At 38.9% G+C, this 21,759-nt stretch overlaps 3 protein-coding genes and 1 pseudogene across 6 annotated transcripts in view; 1 reads left to right on the forward strand and 3 right to left on the reverse strand.

Annotated features, from left to right (window-relative positions):
• Nucleotides 1–21,759, reverse strand: part of LOC140850864 (uncharacterized) — a gene marked incomplete in the record, with an annotated part of 68,752 nt that overhangs the window by 43,933 nt on the left and 3,060 nt on the right.
• LOC105037166 (uncharacterized) lies at nt 51–6,193 on the forward strand. The gene is made up of 12 exons (XM_073251703.1): nt 51–129; nt 383–561; nt 1,677–1,745; nt 1,896–2,003; nt 2,871–3,157; nt 3,341–3,410; nt 3,676–3,731; nt 4,492–4,567; nt 4,663–4,699; nt 5,163–5,164; nt 5,504–5,616; nt 5,796–6,193. Exons 3-12 carry the CDS (start codon nt 1,710–1,712, stop codon nt 6,043–6,045), a joined length of 1,035 nt encoding a protein of 344 aa, XP_073107804.1. The 5' UTR covers nt 51–129; nt 383–561; nt 1,677–1,709; the 3' UTR covers nt 6,046–6,193.
• Nucleotides 8,809–12,911, reverse strand: LOC140855601 (putative laccase-9). 4 transcript variants are annotated; one of them, XM_073251697.1, is made up of 7 exons: nt 12,505–12,911; nt 12,039–12,250; nt 11,601–11,731; nt 11,180–11,412; nt 10,475–10,932; nt 9,198–9,396; nt 8,809–9,043 (listed from the first exon to the last, which is right to left on the reverse strand). In XM_073251697.1, exons 2-5 carry the CDS (start codon nt 12,099–12,101, stop codon nt 10,835–10,837), a joined length of 525 nt encoding a protein of 174 aa, XP_073107798.1. In that variant the 5' UTR covers nt 12,102–12,250; nt 12,505–12,911; the 3' UTR covers nt 8,809–9,043; nt 9,198–9,396; nt 10,475–10,834. The 4 variants fall into 4 exon arrangements, with proteins under 4 accessions (XP_073107798.1, XP_073107802.1, XP_073107800.1 ...); XM_073251701.1 differs by lacking the exon at nt 12,039–12,250; XM_073251699.1 differs by lacking the exon at nt 10,475–10,932.
• On the reverse strand, nt 15,761–17,496 carry LOC140850893 (putative laccase-1; annotated as a pseudogene).

A 21,759-nucleotide genomic window follows, 5' to 3' on the forward strand; every position in this document is an offset into this window, starting at 1 on the left:
GATCATTAATTATTTTTATTTTTTATTAAAAAATTGATCGTAAAATCAGTCTGAACCTCTCCCTTCACTTCTCTGCAGGACGAGACGAAATTAGAATCGGAGCTTTTCGCGCTCTCGCTCTTCCACACGGTAAGACGGGCCAATGAATGCCTTCTCTTGCTTCTTTCTATTGCCTCAGATTTTATTTTTTTCCCTTCTTTGTTCTCGCCTATTACAATCTCTTTCTATTATCACATAAAAAATTTAACAGATGCCGTCCAATTTGATCTTGAGAAATCTTTTCTTTTAAAGAAGACTCTAAACGCCCCACATATGTTTGTCATCTACTTGTTCGATCTCGTCAGATCTGATTTTCTCTCTGGCTTTCTCGGTTGAGGTACAGTATGTTCCTGAGAAGGCTGATATAGAAGAGGATTTTCTGGAAGACGTCAAGAACGTTTTTGAGAAGTTCAGCTTCAAAGATTCTGCTGCTGCTGTTATAGAAGAGTATGTTCCTGAAAAGGCTCTTAGAAACGAGTTGTGTCGAGGGTGGAAGCCTCGTTTCTTCTCCGCCTCAAAAAGGTAAATTCTTTTTGCCCCTGAAAAATTTAGTGGGTTTTGTCTTCTTTTATGAAAGCGGTGCTGGATTTATATTCCGTCGTTGGATTTAAGCATCAAGAGGGTATATACTCACAACCAAATCGTTTCATTTCATGGGCCTACCTTCTCTTCTTATCCACTGCAAGATGTTTGACGAAATGCCTCAGAGGCTAGGACTGCAATCAAATTTGCATTCTCTCTTTTCTTGTTCTTTACTCTTTTTGTCGTGGGTACCCTTTTTTTCCTTTCTATTTGAAACTGAGACATTGATCAGTGCTACTTGATTTTATAAATATTTAAAGCGAAAGATAAATTTCAGACGGAAACAATATGAGGTGGGGTCATGTTACAACAGAGATGCATTGTAAGCTAAGATCGAGTGTACCTTTGGACAACATATGCACCAAAAGGATGATTAGAAAATGTGCATGATGGGGAGATGAAAACAACCTTTGTTTCAATGGGGTAACCTTGATCTTTAGCCGATGATTTCTTGCAAATGTCTAATATTGGTGGCAATTCTTTGCACTTGACAGGAACTTGTATATAGTCAAATTATTTGAAGAGCGAGCTTGAGCATGGACTGGAATTGTGACCAATGACTATGGCAATTCATTACTTGAAAAGAACAGGAAAGTGAAGCTTCAGAGCGTCTTTGATGAGATCACTGAAATTGAGTGATGGAATCTGTTTAACCCATAGATACCTAAAGATGATGATGGATTTTTGTAGTTTGGCTGCTGTTGGAATGACCTTGTTTGGTAGGAATTATGTTTTAAGTGTGATCCTGGCATCCACCTAGATTAATGTTTGTACTTTAAAGTAAAAATGGGATATAATTTTAGAATGCAGAAAGACTTTAGCAGATTGTTCCAAACAGGAAAGCCTAATTCCAGTCTTGAAGCATATTTCACATATCAAATCTTGGTTATTATATGGAAAACACGGAAAGCCAGAAGAACTTAAGATCTGAATCATTATTAATCTGCAGAATTTTCTATTGACTTTTCATACAGGATGCTGCATCTTTTGAAGTTAATTTTTTCCACTGTAACAGAAGAGATATCGCATAATAGTGATGTGTGATTTGTTTGTAGAAGGAAAGGAATCGTGGGAGAAACAAGAAGTAAATGGAGTGTGTGGTGCAAGGGATTATTGAGTCACAGGTATTGTCTACTTGTCACTACTACTGCTTTTTCATTATTCTATGCCATGTTTGTTTTATGCTTTATTGTTTAAAGCTAATAATCTGTATTTAGTGCGAAAGATTGGCATCCTTTGTTTCGTGGAAACATCATTGTGAAACATGATTGAAGGTATGGGATGCAACAGCAGCGGATCCAAAGCTGCTAGTTTTTCTGAAAGCATATCAGAATACAGTACCTGTTCCAAGGCACTGGTGTCAGAAGCAGAAATTCTTACAGGTGTCTTGCCCTCAGACATGAATGCTATGGAGATCGTAATGTACATTATTATATGAGGGGTGTATATTACTTTTAGAGTGGTCATATAAGGGGGTGAGGGAAGATAAAGTTGATAAGGGGGTGAGTGGTCATATAAGTTTATATTACTAAATTTTTGACATCCTAAAATCAGTTAAAATTATGCGCCTGGATTTTGAAAGTCAGTCGTTATGCATCACACAAACTGAAACATCATCTTTTTGATATTGCAGATGTTTTGAGATCTTACGCTGCGTTCAAATTTTTCAATTTCATATTGGTCATGAATCATGTAGTTTAAGTGTCTATGCAAAATTCATAACTCATGTTTGTTTCATGTTGGACATCTAGATATTCCATTAATAAATCATTACCGGATTTGGTGGAACAAAAAAGATAGCAGAACTAAGTTGTTTGATCCAATTTTTAGTAGAAATAATTTATTTTATTTTGCTTGAAATCCTGGCCTGTATATTTGTCTCTTATTGGTGTTTGTTTAGTGGACACCATTTTTTTCTTCCTAGATGTTCTTTTGCTTTTTTGGATTTTCATAATAAACTAGTATATTCTTTGGATGTTCTTTTCCTTTCTTTACTTTAGAATATTTATTATTCAATTATTTGTTTATTTATATGCACTTTCTCATTATTTTATTATTTCTCCTTAGTAAAGTTGGGGTGTTATATTAACAGATAAATTATTGTTATTCTGTTTGTCTTGTTTTTATACATATCGTCCATGAAATAGAGATAAGCAAATTTAATTTTATGGTAGTGAGTGTTTTTTTTCCTCTTTAATTTTATGCTTTATTTTTAATATATGAATTGTTGTTAATCTATTCTCTTTCAGGTCAGAATGGATGAGGTTGTGCAGGCTGTCAAGAATGTGGAGGAGTGGGATCAGACAGTTGTACAAATCCAGGAACACGTCAAAGCCATTGAAGGATGTGGAAAGTCTAGAAGAGGGACGGAGGAGGCAAATTTTCTTCCTAGACTGAATGGTGCTGCACAGGATGGTCTGGCATTGCTTAGATCAATGCAGTTTCGGCTTGATCTTCTTTTCCAACAGCTGCCTACGATTGAAGAATCACAGTCTGCACATTCAACTTTAGAATCATGGAAGAAACAATACCAGAAGTAACTCTTATGAGTTTGCTCTTCCCATCTACTAATGATTACTAGACTTTTTTCGTTTCCTAGCTATATCTTTTTTTGTATCTGCTTATTTGCTTTCTCCAGTTGTACGAGTACCTTTCATATTTTTTTTCAGTTTTTATTTTTATGCTTCTAACAATTGCTAGCCCTGCTTCATGTTTTCAGTTTGCATATGAGCCTAAGGAATGCTAACTTGCAAGCAAAGAAGAACATCCGAAAAGCTGCTCAGGAGGAGGTGAGACCTCCTTTCAAACTTGGGATTGAACTCTTTAGATGTCCTTAGATTGTTAATTTCATTCTGCAATGTGAATCATCCTACAAAATTTGTGCGCTAGCTTTGACAAATTTGATGATCCTTTACAGTTTTGCTGTATTTCATTATGTGATGTGAATCCTTCTATCAAGTTTCCACATAAGCTTCAACAGCAATTAATGATCCTTACAGACTCTCTCTCTTAAAAACTCTGCTCCACTGCCAATATTGGATTCTAAATCTGCAGAGAGAGCTTCTTTTAGGAGGTGGAGAAGAGTCTACAATCCGCAGGCATAATTTACACTATGTTTTCTGAATTTAGTAAAACAAGTAATTTCTAAGAATTTTTTATTCATGCAATATCCTTCTTAAAATGTTCATCATCTTAAATTATAAAGTGCAATCAATTGAGTTTATATGCATTCTCATGTTTATATTTTTGGTAAAGAAAAGTTATTGCATGGTTATGCTTCTTGTGCATAATCTTGTTTTCTGCTAAGGTATGAGGCGGGTAGAAAGACCAAAAGAAAAAGGTTTAATGCAGGGTTGATTGATGGCTATAAAATTTTAACCAATCTTTTAGTGGAACAGCCTGATGTAGACACCTTCATCTAGATGGTACAAACTTTAATTATTGTTGTTGCTGTTCTTTCTTTGTGTTATTGTTTGAAGATGAAATAAGATTTTATTTGATAGTCAAAGCCCAGACAATGTGGAAGAGCATTCTAGACATTGAAACACCCATTCCCTTTCATGTAAAAAGAATGACTCAAATGTGGTGATGGTTCTAGTTCATCTATGGTCTAAAGTTTCTCAAGTTGAGGGCTGGGCAGCTTCTGACACTCTTGATGATGTTGAGAAACACTGCACTAGGCTGTAATCCAAGGATCTTATATATTTTCAATAATTATAGGCCCATGCCTTGGTTTATTGAGACTGAGATGCTTTCTTGAGTTGGTTATCTTCTTAGGGCGAACTCTGTAATGGTTGTTTATGAATAAATCTCTCCCACTTATTATGACTAAGAGGCATATTACAGTGGTTTAATTTCCTGATTTTATAGGTCAAAGGTTGGGATGACATTTGCTGCAGAAAGCATTACTGAGAGCCTTCGGCATACTCGTCAACTGATGGTTCAGGTGTGATTACTTGAATAATGATAGTTGGTCTTGATTTATGGCTACCTAATAGGTAGATCTATTTTATAACACTGTCTTTCCATAATTTTCCACAGGAGGTGGATAGAAGTGCAAACACATTGGCTACTTTTGGTATGATCCCTTATTGCTTTGCTGTTTGTTAATTATATAATGGTTGTTATACTGGCAATCATGATTTGCCAATACAATGTTGTTTGTAACTTTCTTCAAGCTTAGTGCTTAAATTTGGTTCCAGTGATATTTTATGCTTCTGCATTTATGGTCTTTTTAAACAACAAAAAGAGAAACAAACTATCATATGTTTTAATGTGGATCTCAAGTACATGGCTACCTTCATTTCATAGATAGATCCAGTTAGAGGACTTGTGTAAGCTTCTCTTGCATTGTCATTGATAGATCAGATTATTACTTATTCAAGTTATTTTGAAAGAAATATAGTATTGCCTGTGATATCTAGAAAGAAAGAGGGAGGGTGAAGGGGGTAATTCAGTTTTATTTCTACATAAAAACTGAATCGTTCGAGTAGAAATTTCTCTTAAAAATGTCCCAAACCAAGCTTATGTTACCTATTTAGAAGTTATTATGGGAGGACTCATCCTAAACCTTTTTCCAAAGAACAATGAAAAGGAAAGAAACTCATTCCAAAAGGAGTCATAATTTAGGAGAGGGAATATGACTAGAGCTTAAGGCCCATCACTACGAAAATGCAATCTTGTAGACTGTGTGAGATTTTGTGCATAAGTACACCCCCCCTTTGGTGATGGGGCACGAGTCTTTGCCTTGATTACAAATTTGTTAAGGCAATTTAGATTTTCTTTTGCATTTGTGGATGTAACACATATACTTACATTATTGCATCATTATGTTATTAACAGTAGAATGTGATGCTCCATATATGTGATGTATTTTTCGGAGGAATCAACAAGTGTTCTAAAGAAAGCTGAAGGTGAGTACAAAGGACACCGCTCTTTGTTGATGCACACTCGTCGCTTGCTTTCCACAATGCAACGTCAAGATGTTATGGACAGGTAAACATCTATCCTTATGGTTGCATAGCTATCAGGAAATACTATTAAACTATTGTCTTAAAAGGGAAAAACCATTTTCTCTTGGATGGAGCTTTTAGCAAGGCTACTGAAGATAAGGGATGGTGATTTCTTTTAGTCCAAACTCCGGTTAACATGCATTATTTCTATACTCCAAGCAGAGTGATACTGGTGACGGGATTTCTCATGTTCTTATCGGCGGTGCTGTATGTTGTGTCGAAGCGGGTTGGGCTGCTAAAGTTGCAGAGGAAGCTGCTTGCAGCCATCAAGGCAGGTTCAAAAGGATATGAAGAGGTGGTTGTGGAAATCCAGAGAGCGGCAGTTGGAGATGGCTTGAATCATGCACCAGCTCATGAAAATGCAGTTCCCCAAGCAGAAATACCAGTGCCACATGTCTATGATGAACTTTGAAACAATCAATCCTACAGTTTAAGTTTTATTGTTCTATTTTACTTGTGTTTAGTATGGTAATCCCTTTCAGCCTATGCTAAAAATTGAAGATTCCTTTCTGTTCACAATTTAATTGTGTTAATTGATTAAACACTGCATGCTTATCATATCTGAGAATGGAGATGGTTTGGATTGGTACATCCTATTGGCTGTCTATGCAATATATGTTTTTTTTCTCTTGCTGTCTATCTTTTTCTTTTTGATAATCTTAGAACTTGAGTGTTTGGGAATATACAAATCAAAGGCATTCTCTGACTTTCCAATGGGATGATCTGTTAAATCCAAGCCAACATAAATTGTTTATCTGAGGATAGTTTTTGATTATTAGACAGGTAGAAGTCATCTAATTTTGCTATCAGACATCAGAAATTCAAATCAGAGGCTATTTATTTGCAGCGACTATTTAGGATCCCTTTTTTTCTATATTTTAGCTGTAGTTTGGCCGGTGATGATCTCCTCCAATCTTATATGGATGCTAAGCTACTACCGATTCACTAAATGTGAGTGGGAATCAGTTGAGAAGAAGAAGTAACAAGGGGTGGGGTGCACTTCCCTCTTTTTTCCTTTCTTTTCTTTTTCTTTTTGGGATATATAGAAGAAATCAAATCACCATTTGTCAACTAACGATGGTGAGGAAGATTTCATATGTACTCTAGTAGATGGAATAGATGCTTCACATGGGGGAATCAAACTGTTTTTTCTTTTCCAATTTTTGGTGAATAAGCTACACATCTTAAATGGACCATTGATTTCATGGATTGTCCTCCCTCTTGATTTTTTTTCCTTGTGAAAAACTTCAAAACTCCCTAAACTATGGACAATGAGATAGTAACAAATGAAAATAGAAGTGGAAGAATGGCTCTTCACTAAATTCGTGGCATAGATGATGTCGAAGATGTTGCAATTCTTTTATATTTACATAAAAAGTCTCTCCTATAGAGTAGATTTTTAATGCAATGGGACAATGAGATGCCGATAACTCTATCACCTTCCAACTAGCGACAAACTCAATAAGTAGCCACCAAGGAAAGACAAGCCTGATGGCTAGTGATTGTTGTGAACCATCATGATGATCGCATGACCCCTAAAACATCTTCAAGAACATACTATCAATCAATTTTTAGTTTCAAGGAAAACATATACCGGCCGAGAATGCTTACCTTTCACACTTATCCCCTTACCATTCATCATGCTGGAGAAGCACAAATACGTCCAACTTTATATATTTAAATTTGAAATTCTAGCAGAAAATTAGCTTTCTGATGACTCAATGAAATGACTTTTAGTTTTTAATAATTCTATTATGTCTATATATATTTCTATCGGCTACTATAATACAAGCTCTTTTTTTTTTGGGATGAGAAAAATGAGAGTTGAGAGGGGGCGACCCTCGCATAGCTACCATCCTTGGATGTGACTATAGCGTCCCAACTCCCGTCGGAGAATGTTCGATTCAAGATTGAATTTTAAGGGGACAGCCTCCTTCCCACTGTATGGACGAACCCAACGGGTGAGTATGTCACCCCAGCTCCACCGCGGAGCAATGGATCAGAAAAATCTTTTAAGCGCCGCACCCAAGCCATAATGCAAGCTCCTTTAAGCCTCATGCTTACTAAACCGACGAAGCCTTCAGAATCTTTAGTTTGTAAGCCCATTGTTATTTGGCTAAACTCTATGGCCATGGGTTTTTAATTCGTTAGAAACATCTTGTTGGGAGTCCCATGCATCCATGATCTTCTCGTATGCTCAAAAGTCCGATCTTAAAAGGATGATATTCTATATTACATTCTAGATCTTTATTTATAGAATATTTTTTAAATAAAAAAATAAAATAAACAAGTTGAGGCAAAAATTATATATATATTTTTATGGACTTGATTTAGAGATTTAAATTAGGAAAATTTTCATTTTAATCTGATAAATATTAATGGATGAAATTAGAAAACTATCACTATAACACCATGACAGAAAATTAAAACTTTTCGAGCGTGAGTCGAAATCTCGTAACCTTCTACAGTGTTGAAAAGTTTTGATTTATACAATTTTTATATTAGTTAAGTGATCTATGCCAATATGCCATGCTCCAAAAGTATGCTAGCTATAACATCAATCCAAACCAAGGCCTTTGATAGATTTAGGTTGCAGGTTTGGATAAAAAATGCCCATACTTCTTACCCCACTAAAGGTGCTCGTTGTTTGGAATTTCTTGAAGTACTAATTTGTTAGTCAATCATAGGGCTGATCTAGTCACAATGAAGGGGTTATTTCGAGTGAATATTGCCAACACCAGGGTTGAGGCCTATTTGAAGCTCTGATCTGATCACTTTTTGATATGCCAAACCCTAATTAGAAACTAGATATCATTAAAAAGCATATATATATATATTTTTTGGTAAACTATCAAACACTGGATGTTTAAATAATAATTCATCTCATGAATAAGTTTAAAGACATTATACCCCAATTAATTTTCTATATTGGGATAATTATGGCTGCTTTTGATGGGACCTTCATGTCGCCAAATATGCTCTTGAAAGGACACTTCTTCGATCTATATGCTAATAGCTAAATTGTAAGCGTTCATAAAAGCAATTCATATTTCGAGCTAAAATGGTAATCTATTGAGATAATGCATAGAGTTACGAACATCTTAATTATAATTGAAATGATGAGTGAATGGAATAATAAAACATTAATGAAACAAATTCATCTTCAAATCCCCCATGTGAAATAGAGAGTATATCGCTGCCCTTTTATTTATAGTCTTCTACTAAAACGAAAAGAAACAAATCTTCATTGCGGTACCTCACTTGAATAAAATAAAAAAATCAATATTAATTTCTAGACCTATGATTTGTAATAGATCTTCTAACAAGGAGGCATATTTGGAGGTGGAGGCAGCAACCGAGCTTGCAGGCCAGTACCATTCTTTACTATGAACATAGTATATATTCCCCAGCTGAGATCGCGTTCCAAGTGACAGTGCATGAACCATACACATGAACAAATGTATTCCAAGTGGATAGATAGAAATACAAAGAAAATATAGTTAAAATTATTTTCACATCTTTATCTAAGAAAAAAAACTAAGAAAAGAAACCAAATTAACTCACCAGGGTTTGTGGCCCTAAATCTGATGGCGGCCCACCCACTCTTGGGCACTGCAATGGTGTTCTCAAATGGGGGGTCCACCAAGTTATAGGTTGCCGGGTTCTTGTCCTTGTCATAATTTTCGAACCCCCTTCCCACCACGTAGAAGCTATAGCCATGCAAGTGAATGGGATGGTTCAACGCTGCCAAAAGGTTGGTCCCCTGGAACGCAAGAAAATATTCATTGCAACGGTGATACCATGTCATATTTGCAACAAACTCATGAGAAGTCGGAAATCAGTGAAATACAAAGATAATATAAATATCATTCACAGGAATCAATGAAATACAGTAGAATCGATGAAATATAAAGATTCTTATTAATTTGTGATAAATATGACGTGATATCACCGTTGCAACAAATATTTTTCATCGAACACCATCTTCATGCTAGTATTGTACTCCAGGATCTTGATTTCTGTTGTAGTCCTTGAAAACAACAAGCTCTTGGGCAAGTTAAAATCGATGAAGTTGAAGTAGAATGGCGGCTCACTCGAAAATCCTGTCCCATTTACCCCATGGATAACCCAGTAGTAGGCTTCAAGGACATCGATCCGTGGGGCGACAAAGCTTATGTTGTTAAGACTAGCAGCCAGCCGATTTCCATCGGGCCCTGGCACGAGCGATTCGAGCATAAAATCTCATTGACGGCTATGGTGATGATGATTCATTTGTCAATAGTTTGCGGGACATGGATCGGGCAGTCTTTGCTCGCCAGAGATCAGAGTTTGGTGGTGAATTTAGTTGCCGAGTCCATGTCATTGGAGGCAGGGAGGGAGGAAAACTGTGGCTGCGCGGTCGATGAACCGGCGGTGGCATTGATGTACTCTATAATTGCTATGGTTGTGGTGTTATCAGAGGCAACGCCATTAGCGCTCGCATAGGCTGAAGCTGCCATGTAATAGCGATTGTTGGTGGAATTAGTAATTGGTTGGTTGGCCTTCAGGAGGAGGTCCATGGTCTGGCCCGACGTGATCACGATGAATTCGATCATGAAGGGTTTGGTGTAGCTCGCGTCAGTGCCGACCACCATGAGCTGGTGTCCGGTGATGGCGAAGAAGAGCTCCTCGTTGAGGGCTGCATTAACCACTCGGAGGAGGTAGGTCTTGCCATACTCCACCAAGGCCTTGAATGTCCCCATATTTGTGTATACATATGGAGAGAGAGAGAGGTAAACAAATGTGAGACAAAAGGATAAGATAAAGCACTACTACGGGCATGACAGGTGGTAGGGATTTACCAGTTGGTATGGAGCAGTTGTGGAGATCGCCTGATTGGCCATTGATGGTGAAGGATAAAACTTCTATGCTCTGACCGACTATGTAAGAAATTATGGTCGGACCGTCATCACCTGCCATGTCTCCAAAACACATAGCGCATGCGTAAGTGCGCGTGTTAAAATACTGAAAAATAGGAATGGATAAACTTTAAGGGTATTTCAACAGTTTTGATAAACATCACATAACCCCCTAGGGTTTATTTATTTCTATTTTCTTAGTATTTTAACGCAGCGTAAGCTCGCGGGGCATGCTTCGGAGATGGGACAGGCGATGACGGTCCGACCATAATTCTTTTCATGATCGGTCCGACCACAAAAATTTTATCTAATGGTGAAGGCATCGAATAACTTGGGCCGACCACCGTCGGTGCGGAGAGCGTCTTCTATGACTTCACTCACGTTGGCCATCCACCATTCTCCTGTTAGTAATTAATTAATTAGTATAATAATGAAATGGTCGATCGATATTTTGTGACATCCCAGTGCATGAATCAAATTAAGAAAAAGCCTACTTATGCATTGCACCCATGCATGAACGTCACACTCTACCGCGGCATTGCTGCATGCGTTGGTGGGCTAGGAGTTGTCAAAAAAATTTGCATGCATGATACAGAGCATATATACTAGAATAACTGGAGAGAGATAAGCATGCATGTATATATGTACCTAGAATGATGGGTATCTCCTTGTAGGGCTTGAGGGAAGGGAAGGTGGTACCGCACCGAGGATGCACTATAACCGTTGCCCGATTCCAATCGTTGTGGGCATGCCGCCAGAGGGTCCCTTCCTCTTCAGAGAAGAGGATCGTGTACGTGAAGTTAGTTCCGGGCTGGATCGGACACTGTGTGACGTACTCTGGCCCGTCGGACCAGGGGTTCCTAGGCTGCTCCACACCATGCCTGGAATATAATGTATCCAGAATTATTTAATATATGGTGCCGATCGACGACGGTCCATCATATATAGGAACTCGATATGTAGTATATTTTTTTTGGATAAAATGGTACATAGTTCATTTAGTATGTAGTTTCAAATATTACAAGTGCTTGAAGATTTTGAGATGTATCAATAGATTGTAATGTTATACCCTGCACGATTGTAAACTCTGCCCATAATGGTGTCACTCTTTCTTGCTTCGATGGTTGGCCCCGAGAACTGACCGTTCACCGTCAGGATTTTCTTGGTGTGACAGAGACGCATGTATGAAGCTTCTTCTATCTGCAGCAATATTATTTAAGCAATCATCATGTATCATGAGGAAAGATATACGCATGATTTGAAACTATCTATATATCATGCATCACCAGCAATTAAGCCAGCCCATCATAGTAATCGTGACGTGCGTAGACATCTATAAGCTCCAACCAAGAAAAAATTCAGGGAACGAAAAAAGAAAAAGAAAAAAACTAAACATAAGCTAGCCATACGAGCAAGTGTTCAAATTGTATATATGTGAATCTTTTCTCAAAAAATCTGTTTTCGTATGGAAAACCTCAAATGGCAAAATTGATGGAGTTAAACTTACAACGAAGCTATAATGGCGAGTCATAGCCGAAATTAGGACAGCAAGTGGACTGCATAACACCATAAAACCGAACAGCTACATGATGGAGGACCTTAGGATGCCTATAACTTGATAGGATGGAATGGAAGAGAGAGAAGTTTGCTCTGTGTGCTGTCTGGCCTTTGAGACATCCACCATCGGATATTTATAGAGGCAACCGCTTGCATGCATCGCTGCAGATTTTGCATCAGGATAAACAGCCCCAGTCATTCGCATTATCTAATTACCCCAGGCTTGGATATGCATCACATGCTATCAAAAGTATTAATGACTTTTTTTTGGAAAGTCAAATTATTTTAGTATCAATAGAAATTTCTCAAAATAGAAACGTGCGTTGAGTTCGCTCGCTCTCTCTTGTAGATATGCTTTATGAACAAAAAAAATGCAAAGGAAAAAAAATTAAACGCCTAAGAGAAGTTAAACTTACGACGAATTATAAGAATCCTCTTGCAGAAGCTCCACGCTGAGCGATAGATTTGGATGAATTGAAACTAACCAGAAGACATAAAATTCCAAATGATGGCTCACATGAACATGCTGTGTGGTCAAGCAATTCATCAAACACGCTAAAGGCATGATGCAATCCTAAGAAAATGATCGAGAAAGCCAGAGAGAAAATCAGATCTGACGAGATCGAACAGGTAGATGACAAAAATATTTGGGGCGTTTAGATTCTTCTTGAGAGGAAAAGATTTCTCACGATCAAATTGGACGGCATCTGTTAAATTTTTTATGTGATAATAGAAAGAGATTGTAATAGGCGAGAGCATAGACAAAGAAGGGGAAAAATAAAATATGAGGCAATAGAAAGAAGCAAGAGAAGGCACTCATTGGCTCGTGTTACCGTGTAGAAGAGTGAGAGTGCGGAAAGCTCCAATTCTAATTTCGTCTCGTCCGACAGAGAAGTGAAAGGAGAGGTTCAGATCATTTTTGCGATCGATTTTCTAATAAAAAATAAAAATAATTAATAATTAATTTTTAATAAAAAATTTAAAAATAATTAGCTATTGATTTTATGATTAATTTTATTAATAAAAAATTTTAAAACAATTAGCGACCAATTTTGCAATCGATTTTTTAATAAAAAAATTGAAAATAATTATTTGCTGAGGATTAACAGTGAGCTGCTGAGGATCGATAGCGAGTTGATGAGTTGACTGCATGCATCGACACGTACCAATCATTCCAGACGCAGATGATGAAGCATTTGGTACAGATGGAGTAGATGATGGAACTGATGAGACAGCAGTAGATCGATCCGTCATGCTCCATTCGTTCTCCTTCTTCAGATGCTGATGCTTGGCAGCCAGCGATTATTTTTATACTTTTTCATTTTTATTTTGAACATCTTATAATTATTTATTTTTTTATAATTATAATTTAATATACTAAAATGATCAAATTTATTTATGGGTTTACTGTGTGAATTTTTTATTTTAATTTTACAGATTATAAATCTAAAATACTAAAAATATAAATTAAAAAAATATATTTATAAATTATTTTTTAAAAAAATATTATATTTTAATTAGTGATGAAATTATTTACATTGAAATTTATGTCTCAAATAACTTTATTTGCGATGGTATGTTTCCATCATAAATAATTTATTTTTTTAAATTTAATTTTTTTTTAAAAATTATTTATGATGAAATATTTTTATCGTAAATAATATTTTTAGTGATGAAAATATTTATGATGGAACTTATTCATCATAAAAAAATAATTTATTTTTTTAAAATATTAAATTTATTGATTAAATTATTTATGATAAAATTTTTATCGTAAATAATTTTATTTATTATAAAAATATTTTATTTACAATAAAAATTTTCATCGTAAATAATTTAAAACATAAAAAAAATTTTGTGATAAAAATTATTCATCACAAAAAAAGAATTATAAGCGATGAAATTGTTGTTTCCATCGTAAAATTTTATCTACGATCATATTTTTAACGACTAATTATTAGCGCTGAAATTTTCATCATAAATAAGTATTTACGATAGAAATTTAGTATTTGCGATACTCTTTTTGCTTTGCAAATATCTCTTTTTGTTGTAGTGCCCGCACGCCACACCCCGATCCCCTTCCCTCACCCTTGGTGGCCTTCGCTGCTCCCCAGCCATCCGTGCCTTCGGCACCGCCACCCTCCTGCAACGCCTCCTCCCACCCACCTGCATCGCCTCCTAGCCCCCAGTGAACCTGTATCCATCCGTCGTGCCTCCGGCACCGCACCCAGGCCCCCCAACGAACCCGCACTCGCTCGTCGTGCCTCAGGCATTGCACTCGGACCCCTCGAATGCCCGCACTGCCCCACGACTCCACCACTCGTGCCTCTTCTTCAGGATCCCCCTACCTAGAGGACGACACCACCGCTTCCCTCCATGATGTCGTCTTCAGCATCGTCGGCTCTGCTCAGCTCTAGCCGCGGTACTGGGAGTCCTCCGCCTATGGTGGCGGTCGAGGGCCATGTGCGGATACGTCTGGCTCGACGATTGCAACGCCCACCCTCGGAGCACCTCCCTCGCCCACGCTCTACCCTTGGTTTGCATCTCCGGGGGCATCTCCCCCCTCATCCAGCTCCGTCGGGGAGGTTGAGGAGGAGGCCGCTGGGGAGGAGGATGATGGAGGAGGTCGTCGGAAAGAGGAGGAGGAAGCGGAGGAGAAGGTTAAGGAGGAGGCTGCATGGGGTGGAGGGTGGGGAAGAGGGTAGTTTCATGCAAATTTTTTTTTTACAAGATTACCAAAGTAGTGGTAATCTGGATAGCCATCCATCTCCTTGATAATCCAAATTACTCATGAGAGGTAATCTGGATTACCTGATAATCTACATTACCAAGCCAAACAGCATACCAAACGTGGTAATCTGGTAGGGCTCCTTTAAATTGCCAGCAATCTGGATAGATTGCCAGCTACCAAACTCAATCTAAGTGAAAACTCGATATTATTAAAAAATATATTTTTCTTTTTTGGTAAACTATAAAATATGGATGTTTAAATAATAATTCATCTCGGTAGTATTTGGTTGCTCTTATTCTCTATGGAATAAAGGCTTATTCCTATTTATTCCCCAAACACTAGATATATTCCTGATGGGCCCTATAGGTTTAGCTATTTCGGTCAACAAGTATTAATTGTACATTAATTGCACCTTATTCCCATCTACCTTGAATAAGCTATTCTATATTGAACTATGGAATAGCTTATTCTAGATCCTTAATGAGAAATAATTGCCACTTATTCTAGATTAGGGAATAACGTTGCCTTTTCTCACTGGATCTCATAGATTTCCAACAAACACTAATCTGGGGAATATCTATTCTAGGGGAGTTTGTATTTCTATTTGAGGGATATTTTTAGGACTACCAAACACTACCTCATGAATAAGTTTAAAGACATTATATCCCAATATATTTTCTACTTTGGGATAATTATGGCTGCTTTTGATGGGACCTTCATGTCGCCAAATATGCTCTTGAAAGGATACTTCTTCGATCTATATGCTAATAGCTAAATTGCAAGTGTTCATAAAAGCAATTCATATTTCGAGCTAAAATGATAACGAATTGAGATAATGCATAGAGTTACGAACATCTTAATTATAATTGAAATGATAAGTGAATGGAATAATAAAATATTAGTGAAACAAATTGATCTTCAAATCCCGATGTGAAACAGAGAGTATATCGCTGCCCTTTTATTTATAGTCTTCTACTAACATGAAAAGAAACAAATCTTCATTGCGGTACCTAACTTGAATAATATGAAAGAAACCAATATTTCTAGACCTATGATTTGTATCAGATCTTCTAACAAGGAGGCATGCTTGGAGGCGGAGGTAGCCACCGAGCTTGTGGGCCAGCATCATTCTTTACTATGAACACAATGTCCATTCTCTAACTGAGATGGTGTTCCAAGTGGCAGTGCATGAACCATACACCTGAACAAATGTATTCAAAGTGGATAAATAGAAATACAAAGAAAATATAATGCAAATTATTTTCACATTAGGAAAAAGAACTAAGAAAAGAAACCAAATTAACTCACCAGGGTTTGTGGCCCTAAATCTGATGGCGGCCCACCCACTCTCGGGCATTGCAACAATGTTCTCAAATGGGGGGTCCACCAATATAGGTCGTCGGGTCCTTATCATTGTCATAATTTTCGAACCCCCTTCCCACCACGTAAAAGCCGTAGCCATGCAAGTGAATGGGATGGTTCAACGCTGCCAAAAGATTGGTCCCCTGGAACACGAGAAAATATTCATATCATATTTATAACAAACCAATAAGAAATCAGGAATCAATAAAATACAAAGATAGTGTAGATATCATTCACGTGAATCAACAAAATATATTACATTCGATGAAATATAGGAATTTTTATTGATTTGTGACAAATATGATATGGTATCACCGTTGCAACGAATATTTTTTCATGGAACACCATCTCCACACTAGTATTATACTCCAGGATCCTGACTTCCGTCACAGTTTTTGGAAACAACAAGCTCTTGGGCAGTTATCGCCGGTGAAGTTGAAGTAGAATGGTGGCTCACTCAGAAACCTTGTCCCGTATACCCCATGGATAACCCGATAGTAGGCCTCAAGGACATCGATCCGTGGAGCGACAAAGCTTATGTTGTTAAGACTAGCAGCTAGCTAGTTTCCGTCGGGCCCTTGGCATGAGCGATTCGGGTATAAAATCTCATTGATGGCTATGGTGATGATGATCCGTTCGACAATAGTTTGTGGGACATGGATCAGATGGTCTTTGCTCACCAGAGACCGGAGTTTGGTGGTGAATTTAGTTGCTGAGTCCATGTCGTTGGAGGCAAGGAGGGAGGAGAATTGTGGCCGCGCGATCAATGAACCGGTGATGGCAGTGATGTACTCTATGATTGCTGTGATTGTGGTGCTATCGGAGGCGATGCCGTTGGCGCTCGCATAGGTCGAAGCTGCCATGTAGTAGCGATTGTTGGTGGAATTAGTAATTGGTTGGTTGACCTTCAGGAGGAGGTCCATGGTCTAGCCCGGCATGATTATGATGAACTCGGTCATGAAGGGTTTGGTGTAGCTAGCATCGATGTCGACCACTGTGAGCTGGTGTCCAGCGATGGCGAAGAAAAGCTCCTCGTTGAGGGCTGCATTGACCACTCGAAGGAGGTAGGTCTTGCCATACTCTACCAAGGCCTTGAATGTCCCCATATTTGTGTGTATATATATATATATATATATATATATATAGAGAGAGAGAGAGAGAGAGGTAAATAAATGTGAGACAAAAGGATAAGATAGAGCACTACTGCAGGCATGACAGGTGGCAGGGATTTACCAGCTGGTTTGGAGCAGTTGTAGAGATCGCCTGATTGGCCGTTGATGGTGAAGGATAAAACTTTTATGGTCGGACCGACCATGGAAGAGGGTTCCTATAATTCGTCGTAAGTTTAACTTCACTTGGCGTTCATTTTTTTCTTTTTCTTTTTTGTTCCCTAAATTTTCCTTGATTGGAGCTTATAGATATCTACGCGCGTTATGCTCACTATGATGGGCTGGCTTAATTACTACATGATGCATGATATATAGATAGTTTCGAATCATGCGTATATCTTTCCCATAGTCCATGATGATTGCTTAAATAATATTGCTGCAGATAGAAGAAGCTTCATACACGCATCCCTGTCACACTAAGAAAATCCTGACGGTGAACGGCCAGTTCCCGAGCCAACCATCGAAGCAAGAAAGGGTGACACCATTATGGGCAGAGTTTACAATCGTGCAGGGTGTAATATTACAATCCATTGGTACCTCTCAAAATCTTTGAGCACTTGTAATATTTGAAACTACATGCTAAATGAACTACGTACCATTTTATCGAAAAAAAAATACTGCGTATCGAGTTCGATATATGATGGACCGTCATCGATCGGCACCATATATTAAATAATTTTGGTACATTATATTCTAGGTATGGCGTGGAGCACCTAGGAACCCTGGTCCGATGGGCCGGAGTACAAATGCTATACTCTGCACGAAGATTTTGAGACGTACCAATGGATTGTAATGTAATACTCTGCACGGTTGTAAACTCTACCCATAATGGTTTCATCCTTTCTTGCTTCGATGGTTGGCCTCGGGAACTGGCCGTTCATCGTCAGGATTTTCTTGGTGTGACAGAGACGCGTGTATGAAGCTTCTTCTATGTGCAGCAATATTATTTAAGCAATCATCATGGACCATGAGAAAGATATACGCATGATTCGAAACTATCTATATATCATGCATCATGCAGCAATTAAGCCAGCCCATCATAGTGATCGTAACATGTGTAGACATCTATAAGCTCCAATCAAGAAAAAATTCAGGGAACAAAAAAAGAAAAAGAAAAAAAACTAAACATAAGCTAGCCATATGAGCATGTGTTCAGATTGTATATATGTGAATCATTTTCCAAAAAATCTGTTTTCGTATGGAAAACTTCAAATGACAAAATTGATGGAGTTAAACTTACGACGAAGCCATAATGGCGAGTCATAACCAAAATTGGATAGCAAGTGGACTGCATAACACCATAAATCGAACAGCTGCATGATGGAGAACCTTAGGATGCCTATAACTTGATAGGGGGAATGGAAGAGAGAAAAATCTGCTCTGGTATTTATAGAGGCAATCGCTTGTATGCATCGCTGCAGATTTTGCGTCAGGATAAACGCCTCAGTCATTCGCATTATCTAATTACTCATGCTTGGATATGCGTCACATGCTATCAAAATATTAATAATTTTTTTTAAAAAAATTAAATTATTTTAATATTCATGAAAATTTCTCAAAATAGAAACGTCGTTGAGTTCGCTCTTCTTCTTACCAAAAAAAAAAAATTAATTTTGAAAAGAAATTTAATTTCCGAATCCACCTCTTCTTCTTACCAAAAAAAAGAAAATCCTCTTCTTTATAAATTAATTCCCCCACCCCTCCTCCCTCTCCCCCCCGCCGGCGCCCCTCCCACCCCTCCTCGCCCCGGTGCCCTCCCCCCTCAGGCTCCAACTACCCCACCCCCCTCCTCCCTCCCCACCCCAGCGCCCCCCCTTGGGCTCAAACCTCCCTACCCCCACTCCTCCCTCCCCACCCCGGCGCCGCCCCCCTCTGGCTCAAACCGCCCCATCCCCCTCTTCCCTCCCGCCCCGGCGCCCCCCCCTCTGGCTCAAAACGCCTCCCCCCCTCCCCCCTCCCCGCCCGCTGAGCTCGCGGAGGGCGTCGACGTGGCCGAGCGTCGCTGTGCGGGCGCACGGGGCCATGCCGGCTGCCCCAGACCCATCCCATCCGGCGCCACCCCGGTTCCGCCGCTCCTCCGCGCCATCCCCCCGTGGTCCCCCTTCCCGCGGCCGCCCGCCCGTGGTCCCCCCCTCCGCCCCCGCCCCCGTGGTCCCCCCTCCATCGGCCGCCCGCCCCACCACCCCGCCATCCACTCCTCGGCTCAGTGCTTCTTCCCTCACCCAGTGGCCCCCGCTCGGGCCCCCCCAACCACCGCGACACCCGGCGGCTCCGGGCACCACCCGCCCCAGCACCCATGCCACCCCCGGCCCCTGGTGCACAGAGAGCGAGCGAGCGAACTCAACGCACGTTTCCTTTGGGAAATTTCCATTGATATTAAAATAATTGACTTTCAAAAAAAATTATTAATGCTTTTGATTGCGTGTGACGCGTATCCAAGGATGAAAACAAAATCTGCAGCGATACATGCAAGCAGTGCCTCTATAAATATCCGATGTGGATGTCTCAAAGGTCAGATAGCACACAGAGCAGATTTCTCTCTCTTCCATTCCCTCCTATCAAGTTATAGGCATCCTAAGGTTCTCCATCATACAGCTGTTCGGATTTATGGTGTTATGCAGTCCACTTGCTATCCCAATTTTGGTTACGACTCGTCATTATGGCTTCGTCGTAAGTTTAACTCATCAATTTTGCCATTTGAGATTTTCCATACGAAAACAATTTTTTGAAAAAAGATTCATATATATACAATCTGAACACATGCTCATATGGCTAGTTAAGTTTAATTTTTTTCTTTTTCTTTTTTTGTTTCCTGAATTTTTTCTTGATTGGAGCTTATAGATGTCTACGCACATTACGGTCACTATGATGGGCTGGCTTAATTGCTGCATGATGATGATATATAGATAGTTTCGAATCATGCGTATATTTTCCCATGGTCCATGATGATTGCTTAAATAATATTGCTGCAGATAGAAAAAGCTTCATACACGCGTCTCTGTCACACCAAGAAAATCCTGACGGTGAACGGCCAATTTCCGAGCCAACCATCGAAGCAAAAAAGGTGACACCATTATGGGTAGAGTTTACAACTATGCAAAGTATAACATTACAATCCATTGGTACGTCTCAAAATCTTCGTGTAGAGTATAGCATTTGTACTCCGGTCCATCGGATCAGGGTTCCTAGGCTGCTCCATGCCATACCTAGAATATAATGTACCCAGAATTATTTAATATATGGTGCCGATCGATGATGGTCCATCATATATAGGAACTCGGTACGTAGTGTTTTTTTTTTTGATAAAGTGGTATGTAGTTCATTTAGCATGTAGTTTCAAATATTACAAGTGCTCGAAGATTTTGAGAGGTACCAATGGATTGTAATGTTACACCCTGCACGATTGTAAACTCTGCCATAACGGTGTCGCCCTTTCTTGCTTCGATGGTTGGCCTCGGGAACTGGCTGTTCACCATCAGGATTTTCTTGGTGTGACAGGGATGCGTGTATGAAGCTTCTTCTATGTGCAGCAATATTATTTAAGCAATCATCATGGACCATGGAAAGATATACGCATGATTCGAAACTATCTATATATCATGCATTATGCAGCAATTAAGCCAGCCCATCGTAGTGATCGTAACATGTGTAGACATCTATAAGCTCCAATCAAGAAAAAATTCAGGAACAAAAAAAGAAAAAGAAAAAAAACTAAACATAAGCTAGCCATATGAGCATGTGTTCAGATTGTATATATGTGAATCTTTTTCCAAAAAATCTGTTTTCGTATGGAAAACTTCAAATGGCAAAATTGATGGAGTTAAACTTACGAGAAGCCATAATGGCGAGTCATAACCGAAATTGGGATAGCAAGTGGACTGCATAACACCATAAATCCGAACAGCTGCATGATGGAGAATCTTAGGATGCCTATAACTTGATAGGAGGAATGGAAGAGAGAAAAATCTGCTCTGTGTGCTGTCTGGCCTTTTGAGACATCCACCATCGGGTATTTATAGAGGCAACTGCTTGTATGCATCGCTCCAGATTTTGCGTCAGGATAAAACCTCAGTCATTCGCATTATCTAATTATCTCATGCTTGGATATGCATCACATGCTATCAAAATATTAATAATTTTTTTAAAAAAAATTAAATTATTTTAGTATTCATGAAAATTTCTCAAAATAGAAACGTCGTTGAGTTCGCTCTTCTCTTACCAAAAAAAAAAATTAATTAATTTTGAAAAGAAATTTAATTTCCGAATCCACCCTCTTCTTCTACCAAAAAAAGAAAATCCTCTTCTTTATAAATTAATTCCCCCACCCCTCCTCCCTCTCCCCCCGCCGGCGCCCCTCCCACCCCTCCTCGCCCCGGTGCCCTCCCCCCTCAGGCTCCAACTACCCCAAC

This window comes from Elaeis guineensis, chromosome 2, assembly GCF_000442705.2.
Source record: "Elaeis guineensis isolate ETL-2024a chromosome 2, EG11, whole genome shotgun sequence".
NCBI lineage: Eukaryota > Viridiplantae > Streptophyta > Magnoliopsida > Arecales > Arecaceae > Elaeis > Elaeis guineensis.